The sequence below is a fragment of the Manis javanica genome, chromosome 15 (genome assembly GCF_040802235.1).
Source record: "Manis javanica isolate MJ-LG chromosome 15, MJ_LKY, whole genome shotgun sequence".
Taxonomy (NCBI): domain Eukaryota; kingdom Metazoa; phylum Chordata; class Mammalia; order Pholidota; family Manidae; genus Manis; species Manis javanica.
The window spans coordinates 73530926-73554936 of record NC_133170.1 but is presented as its reverse complement, the minus strand read 5'-3'; the positions used below and the strand labels follow the sequence as shown (position 1 = coordinate 73554936).

Genomic DNA, 24011 nt, shown 5'->3' with positions numbered 1-24011 from the left:
ACAGCAGCCACAACAAAAAACAATAACAACCCACCAGAGGGAGAAGAACCTCATTTCCAGAGTTGCCACATTACATCCAAAATTCATTTTTTTAAAAAAATGAGATATGCAAAAACAAACAACAACAAAAACCAGGAAAGTATGACCCATTTACAGGAAAAAAAGCAATCAATAGAAACTATCCCCAAGGAATTCCAGGCATTGGACTTACTAAACAAAGACTTTAGGTCAGCTATTATAAATATATTCAAAACACAGTTGACCCTTGAAAAACATGGAAATTATGGGTGCTGACCCCTGCATATGTGCACATAACTTTTAACTCTGCCAAAACTACTAATACCCTACTGTTGACTGGAAGCCTTATGATAACAAACAGCCAATTAATATATTTTTTTGCATGTTATATGTATTCTATACTGTATTTTTATAGTAAAGTAAGCTAGGGAAAAGAAAACATTTTTTCAAATTGTCACAAATTTCTAAAAATTTTTCCAAAATATTTATTGAAAAAAAATCTGTATATAAGTGGACCTGCATAGTTCAAACCTGTATTGTTCAAGGGTCAACTGTACTAAAAGAAAGCATGTCTCAAGAAACAGAGGAAGGTATGAGCACAAAGTCTCACCAAGTAGAGAATATCGATGAAGACAGAAATTAAAAAAATAAATAAAAGTTTTGAATTGAAAAGTACAGTAAATGAAATAAAAAATTCACCAGAGGGCTTCCACAACAGATTTGAGCTAGAAAATCATCAAACTTAAGGTCAATTAAAATTACTCAGTCTGAGAAGGAAAAAGAAAAATTAACAAAATGAAAAGAGCCTCAGAGATGTGTGGGACACCATGAAAGTGAACCAACTGTAGGCATTACGGGAATCCCAGATGGGAAAGAGAGGGAGAGTGGGGTAGAGAGAATATCTGAAGACACAATGGATAAAAACTCCCCAAATCTGATGAAAAATACTGATCTACACATCAAAGAAGCTCAACAAACTCCATGAAGGATAAATTTAGAGATCCACACTTAAGACACATCAGTCAAACTGCTAAAAACAAAACAGAGAATTTCAAAAGAGAATCTTGAAAGCAGCAAAAAAAAAAAAAAAAAAAAGACTCATTGTGTACAAGGGATTCTGTTTTTTGTGAAAAACCACAGAAATCAAAAAGCAGTGGGGTGACATTCTCAATGACCTCAAAGAAGAGACTGTCAACCAATAACTATATATACAGCAAAACTACCCTTTAAAAACAAAGGAGAAATTAAGATATTCTCAGATGAACAAAAAATAATATAATTCATCACTAGCAGACTTGCCCTACCATAACTACTAAAGGGAATCCTTTAGGCTGAAAGGAAATGACACTAGATAGTAACTCAATCCATATAAAGAAATAAAGTACATAAGTAAATGTCACTACATAGGTAAATACAAAAGATAGTATAAATGTATTTTTGCTTTTAACTATATTCTTCTATCTGATTAAAAGGACAAAAGCATAAAACTTTGCTGATGGGCTTGTAATAATAAAGACATAATTTGTATGAAATAATAGCACAAAGGGGGGGAACAAAGTTTTGTTATACTATCAACATTAAGTTGGTATTAATCCAAATTATACTGTTTTAAGATGCCAACTATAATCCCCAGGGCAACTGCTAGGAAACTTACTTAAAAAATACAGCAAAATAACATGAGAATTAAGTAGACATTTTTCTAGTATGCCACATTAACACAAAAGAAGGCAATAATGAAAGAAAAGAGGAACAAAAAAAGACATAAGACACACAAAACAAACAGCAAAATGGCAGATATACATGTTTTTTTATCAGCAATTATATTAAATATAAATGGACTAAGTATTCCAATCAAAAGATATTGGCAGAATAAATAAACATGATCTAACTCTATGCTATCTACAAGAGACATATATATTTTAGATTCACACAAATTAACATTATTGAAATTAACAGGTTGAAAGTAAAATACATATCATGCCAATAATACCCAAAAGAGAGCTTAGGTGTGTGTAGCGGTTCTACTTAAAACTTAAAAAAAAATTGTTATGGGATACAAAGGATATTTTTATAATGAGGGTCAACCCATCGTGAAGATATAACAATTGTAAACACATACACTTAATGACAGAGCCCCAAAATACATGAAGCAAAAAGTGTTAAAACTGAAGGAAGAAATGGACAGTTCAACAATAAAACTTGAAGCCTTCAATACTCCATTTTCAATAATGGAATGAATATCTAAGCAGAATATCAACAAGGAAACATAGGAATTGACAGCAGTATAAACCAGCTCGACATAAGAGACATCCATAGAACACTCTACCCAACAGAGGGAACATTATTCTTAAGTGCAATGGAACATTCTCCCATACAGACCCTATGTTAAGCCATAAAACAAATCTCAATAAATGTAAAAGGCATGAAATCATATAAAGTACATTCTCTAACTACAATGGAACAAAATTAGAAATCAACTACAGAAGGAAATTTGGGACATTCACAAATGCATAGGAATTGCACAACACACTTCTAAAAATCAATGGATCAAAGAAACTGAAAAAGAAACTAGAAAACACTTTGCAATGAGAGAAAATGAAAACATACAAAACTTATGAGACATGGTTAAAGCAAGTGCTTATAGGGAAATTTATGACCATAAACTCCTTTGTTTCAAAATATCTCAAATCAATGACCTATAACCTTCCACTTTAAAAAACTAGAAAAAGAAAACTAAACCAAAGCAGGCAGAATGAAGAAAACAAAGAATACAACAGAAATATGTGAAATAGAGAAGAAAAAAATAGAGAAAATGAAGGAAATAAAAATTGCTTATTTGAAAAGAACAAACTGACAAACCTTTAGCTAGACTGACCAAAGTAGGGGGAGGAGGGACTCAAATTACTACAGTCAAGAATTCTATCTCAATTACACTCTCAATTACAAAAATGAAAAGGATTATAAGGGAATACTATGAACAATTACATACCCACAAATTAGATAAACTGCATAAAATGGACAAATTTTTTAAAATTAAGGTACCATTGATACATAATCTCATGAAGGTTTAACATGAACAACATTGTGGTTTCAACATTCATACATATTATCAAGTCCCCCACCCCATTGCATCACTGCTTATCAGTGTAGCAAAGATGCTATAGAGTCAAAATGGACAAATTATTCGAAAGACACAAAATACTGAAATTGATTCAAGAAAAGAAAAGATAGAAAATCTGAATAGACCTATTAACAAATAAAGAGGTTGAATTAGTAATAAAAACTTCACACAAAGAAAAACCCAGGCCTACATGGCTTCACTAATGAATTCTACCAAATATTTAAAAAAATAATTAATATCAATCATTCACAAACTCTTCCAAAAAACAGAACAAGGAACACTTCTCAACTCATTCTATGAGACCATTATTATGCTGATACCAAAACCAGACATCACAAGAAAACTACAAACCACTATCCTTCATGAATTTACACAAAAATCTTCAAAAAATATTAGCAACTAAATCCAGAAACATACAGAAAGAATTACACATCACGACCGAAAGCAATTTATCCTACGAATGCAAGAAGTTTAACATAAAAAATCGATGTGACACATCATATTATTGAAGGACAAAAAAATATATGCAGGTCTCACAGATTTAAAAAAAAAGCGAAAAACACTTTAAAGGTTAAAAAAACAGTAAGGGAGCTCTTCATATTCAAAATGAATCTACACTATACAAAAGAAGTTCCTTTATATAATAACTTCCCCAAGGAAACCTGACATGATAGAGATATGGATATATATACAGATAAATTAGATGACTTCTCAGGAACATGTCTTCAAGTTCACCTGCATTATTCAGTAGGCAGCATGATGTAATAGAAAACCAGTTAGATGCGTGGGGAAAAAGCTCAGATTCCAGTTCTGGTCTTTTACTAACTTCTGTGTTACCATAAGAAAGTCACTAAGCTTCTCTGCACCTCTTTCCTTCTCAGTGAAGTCTGTGGGGGAAGGATGGAGTTAGATTGTAAAACATCTCTCATAGCACTAGATTCTATGAACTTTGGCTTTAGTTTCCTTATCTTTAAGAAGTGAATAATCATATGTCACCACCAACAGAACAGTTGTGTATCTCAAAGAGCTCAAGAAAAGTACTCTACAAATATAATTCTTTCCAAATATGCCAGATACTACTACAGATCACTACTGCTAACACTACAGGATACACAAATTCCTTATAATGAAATTATGCTGTTCCAAATATTAGTTTAAATAAGGAAGCCAACAGCTTCCTTATATTTTTAATAAAAGAACTTTTATTAAACCTATAATGGATTTGTACTTGCTACATGGCAACAGAAAGAGCCTAAAACTTACAAAGTAAAAATTAGAATCCAAGAGCTCAGCTTGTTTCAGTGTCAAAATTTCTGATTTTTCATCTCAAGCAAACTATACTAAAAATAGTCATTATTACAATACTTTATTCAACCAAAAGCAATACTGACCAATAGAATATTCAGATAGCATAGTAAAGTTCTGGCTTCCTTAATTTCATGTTTGCTGTATATGTGGGCATGAAGCTGTAGGTGACGTGACTGTCACACCTTCTCTGTAAGCATGGGTACTCTGTATGGAATCCACACCATCAGAGGTTAGATTAGGCAGCACAAAGTATAAGGCTTCTGTCACTTTTTTGAACTAAATTGTCACAGTGTAATGCTGAAAGTGTCACAATGGCTCAAGTCTCCAATGGTTTAGAAGCTGAAGAATTAAGAGGGCTCTTGGAGATCAACTAGGAGCAACTCACCACTGCAGGCAGACTCTTCACAGCATCCCTGCACAGTGGGAGGCTTCTGGTGAAGAGCTGACCTCTCAAATCAATCTGATCCACTGCAAGACAGTCTAGCTGTGAAACAGTGCTTCCTTCCATTGGCTGGAAAACAGATTTCACCTATGGCCCTGACTTTCCCCTTCTGGAGAAAAAAAATCGACTCCTCCTTCTGCCTGACAGCTCCTCAAATGCCCAAAAACAGCCACCACATTTCCTCCTAGTCATTTCTTCATTAATCCAAATATTATCAATTTCCTTCAATGAGTTATCATAGGGCTAGTTTCTATAACTGCGATATCTGAATGTACTCTAAACTTTGTGCATCTAGAGTGTCTCTCCTCAAAAGTGTCCCTTAGGGCATTGTTCAGTCCTAGACTCAGGACTGAACAATACCCTAAATATGGGCTATCAAGTACCAAGAACAGATGGGTTTTTATTAGACACCAGTTTCCTGCTTCACTTGTTAAGTACATCATCATGGCTACTAAACTAATTATCCAAAGTTTCTGGGGTCTGTTTAATTTGTTGACACTTAAAGGCAAACAAAAAGATATAAAGAATATTATATATTCACATGAACTCATCACTCCACTTAAGAAATAAAATATTACTAATAAGCTTCAAATTTCTGTGCATCTCTGTGTCCACATCTTCTCCTCAGACTTTTTATTTATTTTTTGCTTTTTTCCTTTAATTTTTTAAAAATTTTGGTATCATTAATACACAATTACAAGAGCAACATTGTGGTTACTAGATTCCCCCATTATCAAGTCCCCACCACATACCAAATTACAGTCACTGTTCATCAGCATAGTAAGATGCTATAGAGTCACTACTTGTCTTCTCGATGCTATACTGTCTTCCCCATGCCCTCCCTCTACATTATGTGTGCTAATCATAATGCCCCTTATTCCCCTTATCTCCCCCTTCCCACCCATCCTCCCCAGTCCCTTTCTCTTTGGTAACTGTTACCAAACAACTGTTCATCATTTTGGGGTTCTGTGAGTCCGCTGACGCTTTGTTCCTTTAGTTTTTCCTTTGGTCTTATACTCCACAGATGAGTGAAATCATTTGGTACTTGTCTTTCTCTGCCTGGCTTATTTCACTGAGCATAATACCCTCTAGCTCCATCCATGTTGTTGCAAATGGTAGGATTTGTTTTCTTCTTATGGCTGAATAATATTCCATTGTATATATGTACCACATCTTCTTCATCCATTCATCTACTGATGGACACTTAGGTTGCTTCCATTTCTTGGCTATTGTAAATAGTGCTGCAATAAACATAGGGGTGCATATGTCTTTTTCAAACTGGGCTTCTGCATTCTTGGGTAAATTCCTAGAAGCGGAATTCCTGGGTCAAATGGTATTTCTATTTTTAGTTTTCTGAGGCACCTCCGTACTGCTCTAACAATGGTTGAACTAATTTACATTCCCACCAGCAGTGGAGGAGGGTTCCACTTTCTCCACATCCTGGCCAACATTTGTTGTTGTTTGTCTTTTGGATGGTGGCCATCCTAACAGGTGTGAGGTGATATCTCATTGTGGTTTTAATTTGCATTTCTCTGATGATTAGTGATGTGGAGCATCTTTTCATGTGCCTGTTGGCCATCTGAATTTCTTCTTTGGAGAAGTGGCTGTTCAGATCCTCTGCTCATTTTTTAATTGGCTTATTTGCTTTTTGTTTGTTGAGGTGCGTGAGCTCTTTATATATATTTTGGATGTCAACCCCTTATCGGATATGTCATTTATGAATATATTCTCCCATACTGTAGGATGTCTTTTTGTTCTACTGATGGTGTCCTTTGCTGTACAGAAGCTTTTCAATTTGATGTAGTCCCACTTGTTCATTTTTGCTTTTGTTTGCCTTGCCCAGGGAGATATGTTCATGAAGATGTTGTTCATGTTTATATTAAAGAGATTTCTGCCTATGTTTTCTTCTAAGAGTTTTATGGTTTCATGACTTACATTCAGGTCTTTGATCCATTACAAGTTTACTTTTGTGTATGCAGTTAGACAGTAAGTTAGCCAGTTTCATTCTCTGTCTGTCCAGTTTTGCCAACACCAGCTGTTGAAGAGGCTGTCATTTCCCCACTGTATATCCATGGCTCCTTTATTGCATATTAATTGACCATATATGCTTGGCTTAATATCTGGACTCTCTATTCTGTTCCACTGGTCTAGGTGTCTGTTCTTGTGCCAGTACCAAATTGTCTTGATTACTGTGCCTTTGTAGTAGAGCTTGAAGTTGGGAAGTGAGATCCCCCCTGCTTTATTCTTCCTTCTCAGGATTGTTTTGGCTATTTGGGGTCTTTTGTGGTTCCATATGAATTTTAGAACTATTTGTTCCAGTTCGTCGGAGAATGCTGTTGGTATTTTGATAGGGATTGCATTGAATCTGTAGATTGCTTTAGGCAGAATGGCCATTTTGACAATATTAATTCTTCCTACCCAAGAGCATGGGATGAATTTCCATTTATTAGTGTCCTCTTTAATTTCTCTTAAGAGTGTCTATAGTTTTCAGGGTATAGGTCTTTCATTTCCTTGGTAAGGTTTATTCCTAGGTATTTTAGTCTTTTTGATGCAATTGTGAATGGAATTGTTTTCCTGGTTTCTCTTTCTGCTAGTTCATCATTAATGTATAGGAATGCAACAGATTTCTGTGTATTAATTTTGTACCCTGCAACTTTGCTGAATTCAGATATTTTTGGAGCGGATTCTTTAGGATTTTTTTTTTTAACTTTTTTATTAAGGTATGATTGATGTACACTCTTATGAAGGTTTCACATGAAAAAACAATGTGGTTACTACATTTACACATATTATCAAGTCCCCACTCGTACCCCAATGCAGTCACTGTCCATCAGTGCAGCAAGATGCCACAGATCCACTATGTGCCTTCTCCTCAGAGAATTTTTAAACACAAACTGCAATTAAAAAAACAAAAAGTGCCCACTTCTTAATTCCTCAGTATTACTTTAATCTAAATTCTTAAGTTTCTAAACTTTCTCTCCATTTTAAATCTCCACTCACTGCAGCCCCACCACCAGCATCTTAGACCATCTTTGAGTCCCAATTCTGTTAGCTGTTGCATTAGCTACTTCTCCCATACATAAGTCATCTGCAAAATATGGTCTGTGGGACTTCACATCTTAATTATTAAAAAAGAAAAAGAAAGTTAACCAGGATGGCGTTGAGTGGCAAACCACCAGAGCTCTCTCCCCAGGATGACATGATCCATTAAGCAGCCCACCCTGGGCATGGCCACAGCATCAGTTACAAATCCACTTAACCACGCCATCATCCCACACTTCTCCATCTCACCCTAAGGGCACCAGGGAAACCAACCCTCATTTGATCACAAGTGGTCAGGCAATAAAGAATGAGACAACAACTCAATAACTCCGGAGCACCAGTTTTAACTAGACAGAACACTGTGGTTTTATTTTTGGCATGTTTGGTCAACAGCTGAGCCTGCCCCTGACATGAGTGGTATCTGTCCATCTGTCTGTGCCAGAGTAAGTCTGAGCACTCAGCAATGATGAAGCACAAATACAGACAGACCGACATCAGCTGTGATGGAGCTGGGCCAGAACTCAAATAGTTCCAGAGCAGACCCCTGGAATTCAGGGCTGAATAAAGGAGAAGATAAGGGCTAATATACAGAGACCCTCATGGGTTCTTAAAGGCAGAAAGTGAGCAGCTTGCTCTTATTTTGGGATACATGATCCTTTTTGGTAAAAATTACATAATGTAAAATTTTGTGAAAATTAAGAAATTCATCTACTGGACAAAAGACTCAGAGTAGCTAAGAGATCGTATAAATGTAGTCATTATTTCATTACACAGACTAGAACTTCCCAAAACGTGTTTGGTAGAACAGCAGCTTCACAGGGTGTTAATATGTTACTGAAAAAGACTGCATGGTCATATGAATTTGGGGAAAACTGGTTTAAACAAAGCAGGATTCTTCACCTAAGAACTTCTCAGAGCTTTTAAGAGAATGAAATGGGTTGCATATCTCTAAGGAGGAGATGTAAGAAGCTGCATTCTCCCAAACTTATTTGGTTCCTGAACTCCTCTCACAAGAATTATCTCCAAAGTGCAATGCTCTGCAGAAGACACTTGAGAGGACACCAGTACGGATTACTGGTCAATCAACTAACATATGTGCTCAGCACTAAGGCCAGCAATTCTCATCCACTTTCCACCTCATCCTCCCAAATTGATACCCTTTGCACGTGATGTACCCTGATTGCACGTGATGTACCGATGCAACATGCCACGGATGTACCCTGATTGGGGGCTGCTTCCCCACAGTTGGGAAGCTATAGGAAAAAGTAGTTTGGTCTCTGCCTTTACAGTCAGGCTGGATCCCAAGACTGGCCCCAAACAGGGGGTAAGTTTTTTAATTCTATAGTCCGAAAACTACCTACATGGCTGCTTTTTTGTTAGATTGAGACACTGAATCATCAGCATTCCAGGAAAACCCAAATCCAATGCTCAGTGATTACAAACAAGAAGGTCTCAATTAAATTAAACATTCTGGATGAATTTTCATGAGAACAAAACCATACAAATTTCAGTCACTTCAAAATGCAGAAATGTTTCAATGAGACTTTCAAGAAGTCTCAAATATATCAAGGCCTTAAAAACTTTGGAAGCTGGAACAGATTTTTGTATCAGCTTCAAAGAAAATGCCAAATCATTTTAAATAACATAATCTGAAATTTGTACAACAGGGTCATGAAAAACTGAGAATAAAAAGTTGATGTTTCAGTGCATCATGTGCACCACTAACCCCTAGACCACTTATTCTAGGGCTTATTCTGTAGAAAATAACATTCAGGATAAAGTTTAAATCCTGGATAACAAACAATAAATCTCTTTGAGGGATTTATAAGAACTGGAAGTGAGAATTACTTCCAAAAAGCGATCAGGCATATACTTACAATTAGGTATTAAACAATTTCTTCAGAATTTCTTCAGAATATGCCAACAATTTCTTCAGGAAGCTGTAAAGGAAAGGTGTCTTTTTGTCCTTTCTTTTAAAGAAGAAAAACAGGCTTTATGAATTTCTTCTAATCCTGAAGGAAAAAGCTCAACAAGAAAAAGACCTAGATAAACTTTCACAAGTAAATTTTAAAGAGTCTCACCAAAAGAGAATCTAATTGTTTTGATTTCTTAAGTTGTATTAAATCTAGCAAGTTTACAAGCCTGAATTTTTTAAAGGCCTAACAGTCTTTATTTAATACACCAGGATTGGAATGGCCCTGCCCAGTAAAGCCCCACTGAGTGAGCCTCAGCTGTGCGAATTTGCTAATAAAAGTGTCTCCAACATTTTGCTTTATAGCACCACTGTGAATTGCAACATTAAAAGAGAAAAAAAAGCCCTTGGCTCAAAAACTAGTTTTATTAACTCTGCCTAGATTAGGTTTACCGGTGAGATGTACACCAGGGAGAGAAAAATGTGTTATTGTTCTAGTCACACATTCATATATCAAGGCTACTTGGGAGGACACACCACATATAGATAGTTCTTTATATACCCATTATCACAATTTCCCTTCCTCCCACTTGCTCTTGAACCCACTCACTTTTGCCCCCACCATGCCCCTGACTCTGGTCAACGTCACCAGTGACCTCCAAGTTGCTAAACCCAATGGTCATTTCTCAGTCCTCCTCTTACTTGGCTAACAGCAGCGCTTAACACCTTTGACCACTTTTTCCTCCTTAGAAATGTCTATCCCTTGGTTCCAGGGAACTAAGCACTCTGGGTTTCCTTTTCTCCTAACAGGTCAGGCCTTCTCAGTCTCCCCCTCATTCCCCTGGCCTCTAATCATCATGGTGCGCCAGGGCTCAATCCGCGGATGCCCCTCCTGTAGTGATACTGCCCTCGTGATCTTGTCCAGTGTCCTGGCTTTAAATACCACCAATGTGCTGACAGTTCTCAATTTTTTGTCTTCAGCTTAAAAAAACTGGATTGCTTTTATTTTCAAAGGTCAGTTTCTGGCATGTGCTGCCCTCAAGAGGCTCTGACTTCCTTATTAAATACTCTCTCTAGCTTTCTGCATGTTTTTCTTTTAAACGTATGAATTATGGAAAACTCCAAATACACAAAAGTGAACAGTAAAAGAAGTCCCGGGTTCTCCACGCTTAGTTCAAATGAGTACCAGTACTCTGCCATTCTTGCTTCATTTAGCTCCCCATCTTTTCTTCTACAGTTGCTTTGCTTTTCACCAACTCCCTCCCTGTAAAGGAGGCAGACACTGCAACCTGGTAAATTAAAAGGAAGCTCCTGAGGGTGCTTGGGTCTCAGGCACACACCTATCTCCCTAAGAGAGAAGTCTGGCAGCAGAGGTGAAAGTTAAGAACTTAGGGAACCCTGCCAGCAACTACAGATTTTCAGAATCATTTCTGCTATGAAAATCAATCCAGCCACAGTTGGCTATGGGTTCCCAACTTTTAAAGACTTCATTAAGATCTTTAGCTATAAAATCTTAGGTTTTAGTTGCTCCTATTTGGACATCTGGGAAGATCATAAGATCATATTTTCCTTGGAACTTGATATATCAGTGTAATTTACTGGGCTTCAGTTCCAGAATTGTTTATTTTGGTAACAACCACATCTTATTCACCAATTTTATCATAAATCTTTTAACCTCTACATCTTCCTTCTTTTTCCTGTTTTCTTTATGCATTTTTTCTAGCTTTTACTTGAAAAACATGACTTGTTGCCTATGCAGCTAAAATTCCTAAAATATATGATAAAACTGAAAATTAAAAAGATAAGACTATACAGATGAAGAACAGATTAGTGGTTGCCAGGAGTGAGGAAAGGAAAGAGGGGGGAGTGGTGGGTGTGGCCATAAGTGGGTATTGCTGAAGATCCTTGTGATGAATGTTCTGTATCTTTACTGGCTGGTCACACAAACGTCCACCTGTGATAAAGTGCATGGAACTAAACACATACACACAAATTAGTACATGTAAAACTGATGCAATCTGACTAAGCTCTGTGGACTGCACCAGTGTTAGTATCCTATTTTGACAGTGTTTTATAGTATGTGAGATGTTAGCAATGGAAGAAACAGGGGAAAGGGTACACAGGACCTCTCCATACTATTTTTTTGCAACTTCTTGTGAATTTATAGTTATTTTACGTTTTAAAAACAAATATTAGCAAATAACTAAATACCATAACTCCTCAGAGTTATTCATGCTGCAGTGTAACAGCAGATTTACTCTTCTCATAAAAGCAAAATGATTTTGTAACTTTGAAATCAACAATTTTGTCATTGTTATCCATCTAAAAATATTTTCCTTTAAAGAGCCAGGAATCCTGTGGGCATGCACACACAAATTAGCGTAAAATTATAAATAGCAAAATGATAAAGCCATTCAATGAACTGCCCACACATAACTTTGCTTACTAAAAGCCACACTGTTTTTGAGACATTTCAGCAAGAAATACTCCCACAGAGATACTAAATCTCTAGAGGACAACTATAGATAGCAAGAAGCTAGAGAGGTCAGCATCAAAAGTACACAAGGATCACAAATTAATGTAGTAAGACTTGAGTTTTGAAGGCATAAAGCCTCACAAAGCAGAAAAAGAGAGGGGATGCAGAAAGAAGACAAAGTAAGCAAAATCAGTTCAACAGCACAATTAAATCTCAAAAGTCCACCCCAATCAGGGCTCCTTACGTTAGTTACCAATTTGGCATAAAGATCTAAGCAAACAGGTTTTCTCCAAGGGCACACATATAGTTCATGATGCCAGCTCCACATAACTGGCCCAATTTCCCTAAAATCCCAAGGCGGCTAGATTAAAAGAGAAAAGAGAAATACAGAGTGAGTCCTCTCTAAAATAATATTATAAAGCAGCAGAACATTCCACTCAACAGAAGAACTTTTTCCCTGTTTCAAAAATAAAACCACCACAAGAAACAAATGAAAATGCTACTTATTTTTATTACTTTGTGGTTTTGTTTTAATGCTTGAAAAAAACAAAGCCAATTCTCCCAGCTATTGCCATCCATTATCATCTTCATGCAAAGCTCTCTCTAAAAAAAAATCCTAGCTTCATAGATGAGAGCCATTTTAGGGGCTCTGTTTAAAAATATTCTCTATCCTTATACATCTGCACAAAAAATTATGTTTAAACAAACAAACAAAAACAAATCGAACTGCCAAAGAAGGAATTTTGGTGGACAATTGGACTACTGTGTTGCAAATTAAACCGTTCACACCTGCAGAATAATCTCACCAGCATAACCAATCTACCCTGAAATGCAGCCCCACTGAACCAAAAGAGGGATCTCTTCTTCCACTAGATCCTATCTTCACTGATAAACTCTTTGGATGAGAAAACCAGCAGCAGATGTGAAAGCCACATGGCCCTCTACAAAGCTGGAGAGCAAAAAGCAATGTTAAAAGAAATGATTCCTTAAACAGCAGCTCCCTAACAAGAATAAAGATTTTATCATCTAATGCTGACTTTGTGGAAAGCAGCTAGCTATTAGACTCTGTTCCAAGACTTGAGCCAACAGGATCAGGCTGAAATCCAGAAGTTGGACTCTTTTTAGCTACATACACCGTTGTTTTCAACTCTTGGGAACAGGGCCAATGTGTAAAGTTAGAATATAACAAATCCAATTTCCAAGAGAAAGAAGACAATATAGGTACTCTTACTTAATGCAACTGATATGCTCTGAGCACGGTTTACATTTCAGTACATTTTTTAGTGAATTTTAGCCTTTGAACAATTTCTTTCATTATTTCCTAAAGATTTCCAGATTCAGCATCAAAAATAAATTTGCCATTTAATTAATATTGTGGCAATCAAGAATATTGAAAACTTTTTCAAATTCGTATTTAAGGAGAACAATAATTTCGATTTAAGCAAAATGCTTCAAAAAAAAAGAGTGTAAAACCAGCAACTCTTAAATTGTCCTGTTTGTTGTGTGACTTCATTGAATTGCTATAGAGGTAACAAGCTTTAAGTCTATGTTTGGCTATAGTTGTCACCACTCTCAAACTGCCTTAATTTTTTAGTTTTAACTTCACATTTTTGGTGCTGCTTTGGATTTTTATACGTAGTTCTCCTACCACTCAATTTTACCAAACCCTTTCCCTTCAAGGTGTCAACACTTGTGTAAAATGCATCATACAATTCAGGGATGGGAAATGGTAACCACTAAACAAATTAATTTTTTGGCAGTTAGGGACAATGATACTCCAGTGCCTTCTGGGGAACACAGTTGTCCATGAAAAGCCAATTGGTCAGCAATCATACGTACATTTAACTTACAAGAAATTATACACTCTTCACCAAAAAGAAGCAAAGGAGACCAATTTTAATGGCATAAACCCTTGCCATCATCTGGTTAGAAATGCAGACTACTGGGTCCCGCCTCAGACCTCCTGAATCCAAATTTACATTTTATCAAGATCCCCTGTGACTCATGTACACAATAAAATATGGCTTAGATGATTATCTTCCCCCATTCCACTCCATGGGCGTATGCCCCAGAGTAAGCATGAGATGGGACAGTGATCTGCAGTTCCCTCGGGGGTGTCATTTCTCACATGCCTCACACCTCACTGAGTAGGATTCTGGTGTTTAAAGGGTAATTTGGACTATACATGTAAAACATGACTTCACTGTTTTGTCCCCAGGCTGACACTCAGCTCCCAACCTAATGGCTCGATTTAACCAAGGGCTCGCATCTTGCATTAAAAACGGTGAGGATATTAACAGCTCAGGCTAGCTCAATAACGGCTGAGCACAGAGCTTTGAGCACACGGCCACAGGTCAGCCTTAACTCAGACTGCACAGAGAACAGAGCTCCGGAGAGCAGACCATCACAAAAAGATAAACACCAAGTGGTGGTGTGGAACACAAACCTGTAAGTTCAAGGTTGCTTTCCTTCAAGTATAGCTGCTATCCAATTTATTCTTTTAAGTCTGTAATTCTGTAAATTTCTGTTATCCAGAAGCTTCCTATACTTCAATTGTACACTTAAGAAATCTTGAACACTGGTGAATGACAGCTTACCTGCGCACACCTTCCTAGATCTTTCCTGTCCAGATACTGAAATATATTGATTGCCAGTTCATAAGGTAGTTGGATATCAAAGAAGGGCACATCATCCATTTCATTCTGAGGAGAGAAAGAGAAAGGAAATAAGCTGACAATTCTGATGTATGAAAATGCTCATATTTATAGGCCCTTTAAATTACTAGAGATATTCTAAGGTGGTGATGAGAGATGCTCGCTATTCCATGGGGCACAGCCTTAAAATCAGTACACAACTTGACAGACTCTCTGAATTTTCTGACCCCCCCGCAAGCCTACCCTCCTCACATTCACTTACAAAATCCACAAAACCACTTCCCATGATGCTTCAAAAAGGAGAAGCAGGAGTGCCATCTTACAACATGGGGTGTGCCACGGGAATTGCTCCAAAGGTCTGTGGCCAGCCTCTTGGCTTCTAAAGAAAGGGGAGCAGCAGGCAGCCAAAAAAGTGAGCCTTTAAATGAGGGAGGCCAGTGGTCCCCCCATGACAACTGCTCCTACCCCCCAGCATGGAGGGAAGTGAGTACCCACAGGCAGAGAAATGCTGACCTGAGTCACTAGTGTTTTCATCAGGAAAAAGAGAATGGGGCTGTGACCATGAGCAAAAAGTACATAAATGAAATGCTGTTCTTGAGAGAGGTGAGCATCATCTGCCCTTGGCCACTGGAGAAGCACAGGATTTCCTAATGCACTCAGGGGCTTACACTGGTTAACCTGAGTGAGCCAGTGCAAACAAAGCAGTTCTTCTTCGGTGCCATTTATTAATGTGGAGAAATTAGAGCTCGCCTGCCTTTGGATAAGCAATTAGGGATGAGGTAACAGGCTTTATTTGAGAGATAAGGCTGTCATGACGATCCTGGTAGCACAAAGAAATATGAGTGTGAAACAGAAGGAAAGCCAAGTGTGCATATGCATCCCTCTGCCTGTTCCCAAATCCACAAGCTAAAGCTCACTTTGGGATGTGGTTCTGCAAAGCTAGGGTAAGCGGCACTCTTTGTCCCAAGAGAACTTGCTTATTAATAAAATTCAGTTTTAATAAGCTTTGAGTGACATTAGTGACTTACTGGTTGCAAGCGAATTATTATTCACCACTCAAATACAACAGTCATACATTGCAAGGCTACAGTCTCAAAACTGAAAATAGTCTGAACATTCTGAAGAGAGTATGAACAGATTAAGACCCTACCAAGATTCAGGGTAAATATTTTTCTGGACTCATGTTTCCATTCATTTAGGAATCTCAGAGCTGAAGGATAATCCAGGGCAGAAGAAGGATATAGCAACTGCAAAACCAGTGCCAGGCTCAATATGAGGGCCAAAAAGGGTCTCCAGTGGGGAAAAAAAGAACAGGAGCTGGCAATTCTCTGCGGGCAAAGAAGTAACAGAATGTTATATCAGGAGAGAAATGTTGGCCATACAGAAAAAATAAAAAACAGGAAAAAAATCTGCAAGTGTAATTGGAAGGCAGAGGGGTTCGTGCCTACAAAAACAATGGAAAGTCATTGGTCTAATGCAAGGCTAGGTCCCCTCCTGTGACTAATTGGATTCACTCATCAAGAAAAGAGACCTCACTTTCTTTCAATCCAGATACAACTTGAGTTTCCTCAACACACACTGAAGGGAGTCACTGCCAGTCAAGAAAAGTCACACAGAGATGAGACTACTGTTTGCAGCCCTGGGCTTCCTTCTGCTTTCTCTTTTGGATAATCTGACTACAGTAAGGTGGAGAAGCCCACTTTACCTATTTGGCTTCCCTTGTTTCCTTACAAGAAAAAATGTTTCTTATCCTCATGCAAGCAGAATAAAGGCAAAGAAAAACCTACACTCATGTAAACTGAACTCGTATCTAGCTCTTAGGGACATGCCAGGTATTGCTTTCTTCAATCGGTCCCTTCAGGACTCGCTATGAACTGGTTTCTGGACTTGACACTGCTGTGACACAGCATGAGAAAACACCTTTGTTTGTAGTTATTCTGGTATAGAAAAGTTACACTTCTGGTGGCAGGAGCCCTTTCTCTTTGGCCCATTCCCGCTGGCCAGTTCTCTCCTCTCATCCTGGAAAACAGTGCCTCTACCTCAGCATTACTGCAACCCTGTCACCGTCCTCCCTGACCCCAACTGCCATGACCTCAGGGATGCAGAGCAGCAGAGATGCACACGGATAATCCTGGTTCCGCCTCCTGACCAGCCATGTGAGCAGGCTAAGTACATCTGAGCCTCAGCTTCCTCACCTGTAAAACAACCATAACTACCCTACGAATAGGTGTATTATTAAAAATTGAATGAAATAATAGATGGAAAGAGCCTAGGGCCGGTACCAGGGCTAAGAATGCAATAATTGATTCATACTCCTATTTTCTTTATTTAAGGGGCACTCCAGTTTCCCTTTTCTTGCCCTTCAACAAATAATTGTTGATTATGTCCACAAGCCATGTTACTCCTATGCCAGCTTGTTATTGAAGGAGAAGTTGTTTCCCCCTGTCATGCTATAAGCAGGTGATAATTGAGGACAATGGAAAGGGGCAGGTACAGCAGAGGCTAAGCTATCAGGAGTCTGAACACTGCAAGAATCCATACCTCAGGTATTTTTCTAGAGGACTTTTACAAAAGAGTCACCAATTTTAAAAGGTTGTATTGCAGTAATGACTACAGAAGGATTTGCTCTAGTGCACAGAGGATGAAAGGATGAAGCCACCAGGGCGCACACGACCAGTCGGCGGTGTGACGGCTCCCGCACCAACAAGAGACTGGAGTTACTACACTGGTCTCACTGCTGCTGTACCAGTTGTGATGGTTCTTGATCATTTGTAAGTTATGGGGGAGAACAACTGTTTCAAAGTATTGAATTATGATTATGAAAATTTTACCAAGTATGTAAACAGTACAAAGCTAAGCTTTTTTTTTTTAAAGCCCTTAAATAACAACATCTAAACTCCAAATGTTTGTCAATCTCAAACAGATCAAATCTAATACTTTCATGAAAATGATCTTCCCTGTTGCTACCACTGGTTAGGGAATGGCAGGAAAAAAAACAACAAGAAATCAATATACGAAAGGAAGGTCTGTAGAGTCACAAGATGAGAGAGCCAAATGCTGGAGCTTCACACGGCACACTTGGAATCTTTCTGGCAAGACATGCTATCACTGGCTCTTGTAGCAGATGCTGCAGTGGGTCACTCATTCCCCCTGGTGCCCAGAATGCTGCTGGCCATTGGCTCACAGCTGAGTTCCTTCCTAGGCACGGCCCTCGGCCAAAAAAAAAACCGCTGCCTCATCTGAGGTTACACCCCTTCCTGGAGGGCAGTCTGCATCCAATGACCAGTCAATACCTGGTATAAAGGCCTGGCCCCCTTGCTTTAATGCAGAACCTCTCAGAAAGGCCAACCCAGGAAACCACCTGTGTGCAAATCTCCATCCCAGAGTCTGTTTCATGGAAAATCAAACCTTTTTTTCCAAAGCAGTAGATGTGACTCATGATGGTCCCATATCCAACATATTCCCAAGGGCTCTGACATACAACTCCAGGGACATTACTGTAGGTAAACTTTCCCCTACTTAGGGAGGCAGAATGGAATGAGTAAATTGGTGTGATGTTATACTGAAAGACGAACAAACAAAATAACTACAGTAGATTCAAGGTAAATAAATCATTCATAAACTTCACTTCGTTAGTAATATACCACTTGGGAAACACTTTACAAAAGATCAAGAGTTATGAGCACATTTGACCCTGTGGTTGAAAATGCAGTTCTTTTATAGGAACACGTAATTTGACAAGGACATGGAGTTACATCCTGGGCAGAGGCTGTAGCCCAGTGACCCCTGTGTACCCTAACAGCAGCAGAATGTCCTAAGCACTGCCACTTGGTACTTTCTACAGTTCTGGAGTTACAAAATACTACTTGCCACTAGTGTGCAGAGAAATACCTTGTAATCTAAAAGGTGTTAAAAGACTGCTACCTATTTTGAAGCACACAGCCATCCAAAAAATTATGGGCCCATCAATCAACTCTCTATCTATACTGACTTAAAGACATGGAAATGGACAAATCAGCACTTGAGAAACAAAGATATTCCAAGGGAGGAGATTAAAGACACTGGAAATATTAATATAGGGAAACTTGGTCACACTATAAAAATGTCAATATGGATACAATATTTAGAAAGAATAATTTCATGTTACTAGCCCATGCAATGTGAAACTGGCCAATTATGCTACAGAAAACCAATACATCCAAAGTATTAACATTCCTTCAAATTTAAGGAAAAACATCTCCTTGGTAACCTATAACCTGGGTTTTAATTCTTTAATGGCTTAGATATTGATTCTCTGCCAATGTTGGTGACTCTTGTCCTGTATTACACATCAAAATTATCTCTGGAGTTTAAAAAAAGAAATGCCCTGCATCTCAGTCAGACCTACTGCCCTAAATTTGCAAGGGTGGGGATCCTCTTCCTCAGGGGCCAACACTAAAAATTGAGAGCCACACCCGAAGTCAGACAGATTAAAAAAAAAATCCTTTCCTAATCAAGCAAAAGAAAGAGAGAAAGAAACCCCACAAAGGGGTCATGTTACTTTGTTAATTCAAACTCAGTGAGTACTAGATTTTTCCCAAAGTCTCCTGGACTTACTCCAAAAATGCTAAGAGAAACTGCAAATAGATCCATCCCCAGGGAGGCCGATTTGTACTCCTATGTGCTAATGTAAGACTAATTCTGCAAATGGAGAGGTTTGGGGCCTTACTGTTAGAAATTTAATCTGTCTTCTCTTCTTTACCAGAAGAAGGGCTATTTTCTAAGAGCCAAATCAGTGACAAGTGAAGAATCTGACCCAAGGTTTGTGCCCAGTATACAGCTCCAGGCAAACAGAACATGAAAATCTCTCTAGATGGTGTTTTAAGAAACCTCAAGTTCAAACCATAGATATGTAATAACATTTCTGCTAAATCTGTGATTGAAAGGAGACTTTTTTCTAAAGAATTTATTTCAGCTTTTCATGTCCTGCAAAAGCTGAGTGGAACAGACCCACTCAATCTCAATCAGAAGGAGTGGGTAAGTTCCAGTTTTACCTCTGTCTTCTTTCAGAAAAAGAAAACTTTGGCTGATTGGGATTGGGGGGGGGGGTCTGAAACACTGTCAAGTTAAATTGTCATCCATTTACAATCCCAAATTTGTCTCTAAATATTCTTATTTATACAAAGAAAAATAACAGCAGTAGCCTCTTAAGCAATGCTGAGAGGTTTTTGTTTTCTTCTATTTTTCTGAATTCCCTAAATATTTTTTACAATGAGCACATGATGTTTTCACAGACACAGAAAAGCAATACATTTTTTAAATAAGGTGTTTTATGTCCAAAACACTATCTGAGTTCAGGGCCATGCCAGGTTCCAGGGGTGGGAGAGGAGAGGAGGTGCTGTCAGGAATAAGAAATTATATCTATACTTAGAGAGGTAAAATCTTTTATAGAGATAAGTCATCTCACATAAAATAAAAATGGGAGACCACAAAAGGTAATATACATAGCCCCCTAAGGTACTCCAAAGTTCACCAGTAAATCAGCTATTTAGAAATTGGAAATTATTTCTCCAAAGAAACAATGCTATAAAAAGTGGTTAAGCTTACAAGCAGTTCACAAAAAGCCAATTTATCTCTTCACATTTAACCCCAGCTATGAAAAAGGGCAAAGGTGTCAGTAAATTTCTGTTCACTGCATGCATGGAAGATGTAACTCATCTGCAACACTACAGAATCTACAGCGCAGGGCTGTGCACACACAGCAGATACACAATAAATAATGATTTATCTTTTTTAAAAAAAACATGGGCTTTCCCACCTCCTGAACCCTTCTCATTGACCACCTATTGGTAAAATTTCCCCAGGGTACTCTGGCAAAGGATAGAGGCAGAAATGCCCGACTAAAGGATTAGTGCTGGGGGGATCCTGGGCAGCAGAGTCTGAGGCAGTAGAGGCTGGACCTATGCTTTTAAAACCCCTTTTTAGTCTAACCTGGGATCAGAGCTTTAGGACCCAAAAAGGAGAAAAAGCAGGGGGAGAGGGAGCTCCCCCATCAGAAGCTTGGAGCAGTGTGGGTAAGGATTTGTTTGTGGAAAGAGTAAATAAGGAGTTTTGTGTCAGGGATACCAAAACACTCCCAACACACTCCTACCATCAGGACTGGCTATATCATGTGCAGAGTCCAGTGTTAAACAAAAATGGGGGTAGGAGCCTTGTTCAAAAATGATTAAGAATTTTAATTATATAGGTCACACAGGCCCTGGCCACCTAGAACCTTCTCACTTGCTATTCTCAGCCTAGAGTACCCTCCACCAAGATCTCTGCATGATTGCTCCCTCACCTTCCCAGAAGGGAGACCCTCACAGGAAGGCCTTTCTGAATAGCACCATTTAAAGTGACAGCCCTTCCCCCAACACAGACACTTCATCCCTCTATCTGCTTTATTTTTCTCCAGACCACTTATTACCTGGTAATTATTTGTTCACAGCATTATCTCCCTCTTCTCCAGAATGTAAGTTGTTTAAGGGCGTGGGTTTTTTTCTGTCTTGTTCACTGCTATATCCTCAGTGCCTGGAACAGTGCCTGGTATGAAGAAACCACTTACTGAATATTTGTGGCATGAATGAATGAAGCCCAAGCTGCTTAAAGAATCTTCCAAAGAAGAGATGACCAAAGTTACAAGTTGCTCTAGTGTACAACACAGACCATTTCAAAATGTGCCCAAGACAGGCTAATCCATAACAGCAAAAATGAATCACACTGACAATAAGAACTTTTCAGCTGGGAAAAAGGGAGAAGGAAGAGAACTTTGGGCCAGAGTGGTCAGGGAGCAGTTAATATAGGAGACAGAATTCAAGGTGAATGGTAAAAGGAAGGCAAAGAATAGCCGCCAGGAAAGGAAATGCCATGTAAGCCAATTCATGAGTTTGCATTTGATTTGGTTTGCCTTATTTCATATTAGTGAATTTCCTTGTTCCTAACTTAAAAACAGAAGAAAGTTAAGCCATCAAATTGATCTTCTTGACAATACAGATGTAGGCTCTGATTAATTAAATAGTGTACTGACATAGAGAATAATAAATATTGACCAGCAGTATTAAAACTTTAATCAGGAGTGAAAACCCAAATCTTAACCTGGAGAATGCTTTGCATATTCACAGGGGTTCTAACAACCTTTTTATAGGGTTGGTGAAAGCAGTGATTCTGCCCATGTTATTTCAGTTTAAGGAATGTAGATGGCGCCCCTACCACATAGGTACCATAGGTGGGGGTACAAGAGTACCCCTCCCCTCCAGGGATTCCCAATCCAAGAGTGGGGCAACAAGGGGCTTATCAGTGATTAAGTCTTAGCAAAGAGGAAGTGAAGGACTATAATGAACTCTTCTGCAATACTAATGATAATAATAGCACCAGCTTAAATGTGTTGGCTGCTTACTGTTCACCAGGCTTTGTGCTAGAACATTCTATGACTTCACTGCCTCCTCACAGGATGGGTACTAGCATCATCCTCATTTGATAAGTAATGCAGTGCAAGATAACTTGCCCAGGGTCAAAAGGCTAGTTAGCAACAGAGTTTGAATCTGGACTTGGGTCTGCTGACTCCAGAGCCCAGACTCATAACCAGAGCTATCCTGCCTCCATTAATGTCACCCTTTTAGTTAAAAGTAGCAGACTATAAGCTTCTGAGGCCAGGGACTGTATCCATTCTGCTTACCACCTATTCCCCAGCAACTAGTTGATCAGTAGATATGATTAGAAAACATATACATTCCCACAGTACTGCTTCAAACAAACACTTACCCACCCAAAATAGACATCTGTTGTCCCTGTCACTATCTGCAGAGCATCCATTCCCTCTTCTTTAAGGAAACTATACCACTCCCATTCTTGGTCAACATAGTTCAGTGGGGCTGACACCACCCTTATCTTCAGGAGTGGGCAGGGGGGTACAAGCCTGACCAATCTGGGCAACTGGCTCAAAGATGGGCACAATAACCCAGTCTGGACCAATAGGAATTGAAGTTCATAACTTTTGCTGCATAAAATAGATGCTCTCTTTCCCTGGGTTAGTAAGCTCATAGAATGTAAGACTGGAGTTTTATCCCCAAAAGGGGAGAGTTTGCCTGTAAATAAAGCCAACAAAAGGAAAGCAGAATCAAAAGACAGATTTCTAGTCATACTACCTAGGCACCCAGAACAAGCACCACCACCTGTAATTTTCAGTTACATGCATCAACAGATTCCAGGCTAGATTTTTTAAGCTAGTTTGAGTTGGGTGCCATTAGCTTGTAGCTCAGAATCCTGATATATCACCTAAATAAAAACGGGACCAAGCAACTGAATAGCACAACTACCACAGCAAAGAAAGAAAGAGGCATACTTGCAATTATACTCCGGTGGCTCCACTACCGAGAAGCCTGAGTTTACGAAGAGGAGGAAATGGAAGACAAGAAAGAGAAAGTGCCTACTGCCCTCTGGAATTCTGTCCAGGGGTGTACTGTTTCTTTCCCTAGTATAACCACATACTAAGAAGTCAATTTAGGTGTTCCCAATTCACCACCTAAAGCACATGGCTTCAAAGTGCTATTATTAAAAGCTTCACATGAGAAGATGAGGCTCAAGGAGTCAGAAATTCCTAGGTTTTCATTTCATCTGTGCTCGTCCATCAAAGGTCCGGCCTGTAGGCAGGTGACATTCTGAGGCAGTTTTGTTTACCTACCATCAAAAGACAACTTAACTCTTGACTGCTAACTTCCCAGCTGTTCTCACTCCAGTGAAGTGAAAGAGATGGCACCAAAATATGGCAGGATAAACTAAGATAACAGTACACCAACGGTTGAAAAAAGAAAAGGGAGGAGATGTTAAGAGGTAGTACCAGATTTTTATCTCCCTTTCATGTCAACTGGATCAGCCTGTCAGAGTAATGGGGAATCCCAAATGGAACTAGACCTTCCTTTTCAGGAGCCACCCATAGATCAAACAAGAATTATTGAGGAGACATAAGGCAAAGATCATAAACTCATGACCCAAAGTAGATCTAGCCCACAGACAGGTTTTTT

General features: G+C 38.6%; 1 protein-coding gene across 2 annotated transcripts in view; it reads right to left on the bottom strand.

The window, feature by feature from the left end:
- Positions 1-24011, bottom strand: part of FBXW8 (F-box and WD repeat domain containing 8) — a 116350-nt gene that overhangs the window by 83171 nt on the left and 9168 nt on the right. The window contains exons 1-2 of one of the 2 annotated variants that reach the window (XM_017660889.3): positions 21419-21440; positions 14917-15021 (exon numbers count right to left, since the gene is read on the bottom strand). In XM_017660889.3, the coding sequence (XP_017516378.3) occupies positions 14917-15015 (99 nt within the window). In that variant the 5' untranslated portion in view covers positions 15016-15021; positions 21419-21440. Of the gene's footprint in view, positions 1-14916; positions 15022-21418; positions 21441-24011 lie in introns of those variants that run through there. The other variant, XM_036993202.2, reaches the window with a different exon arrangement.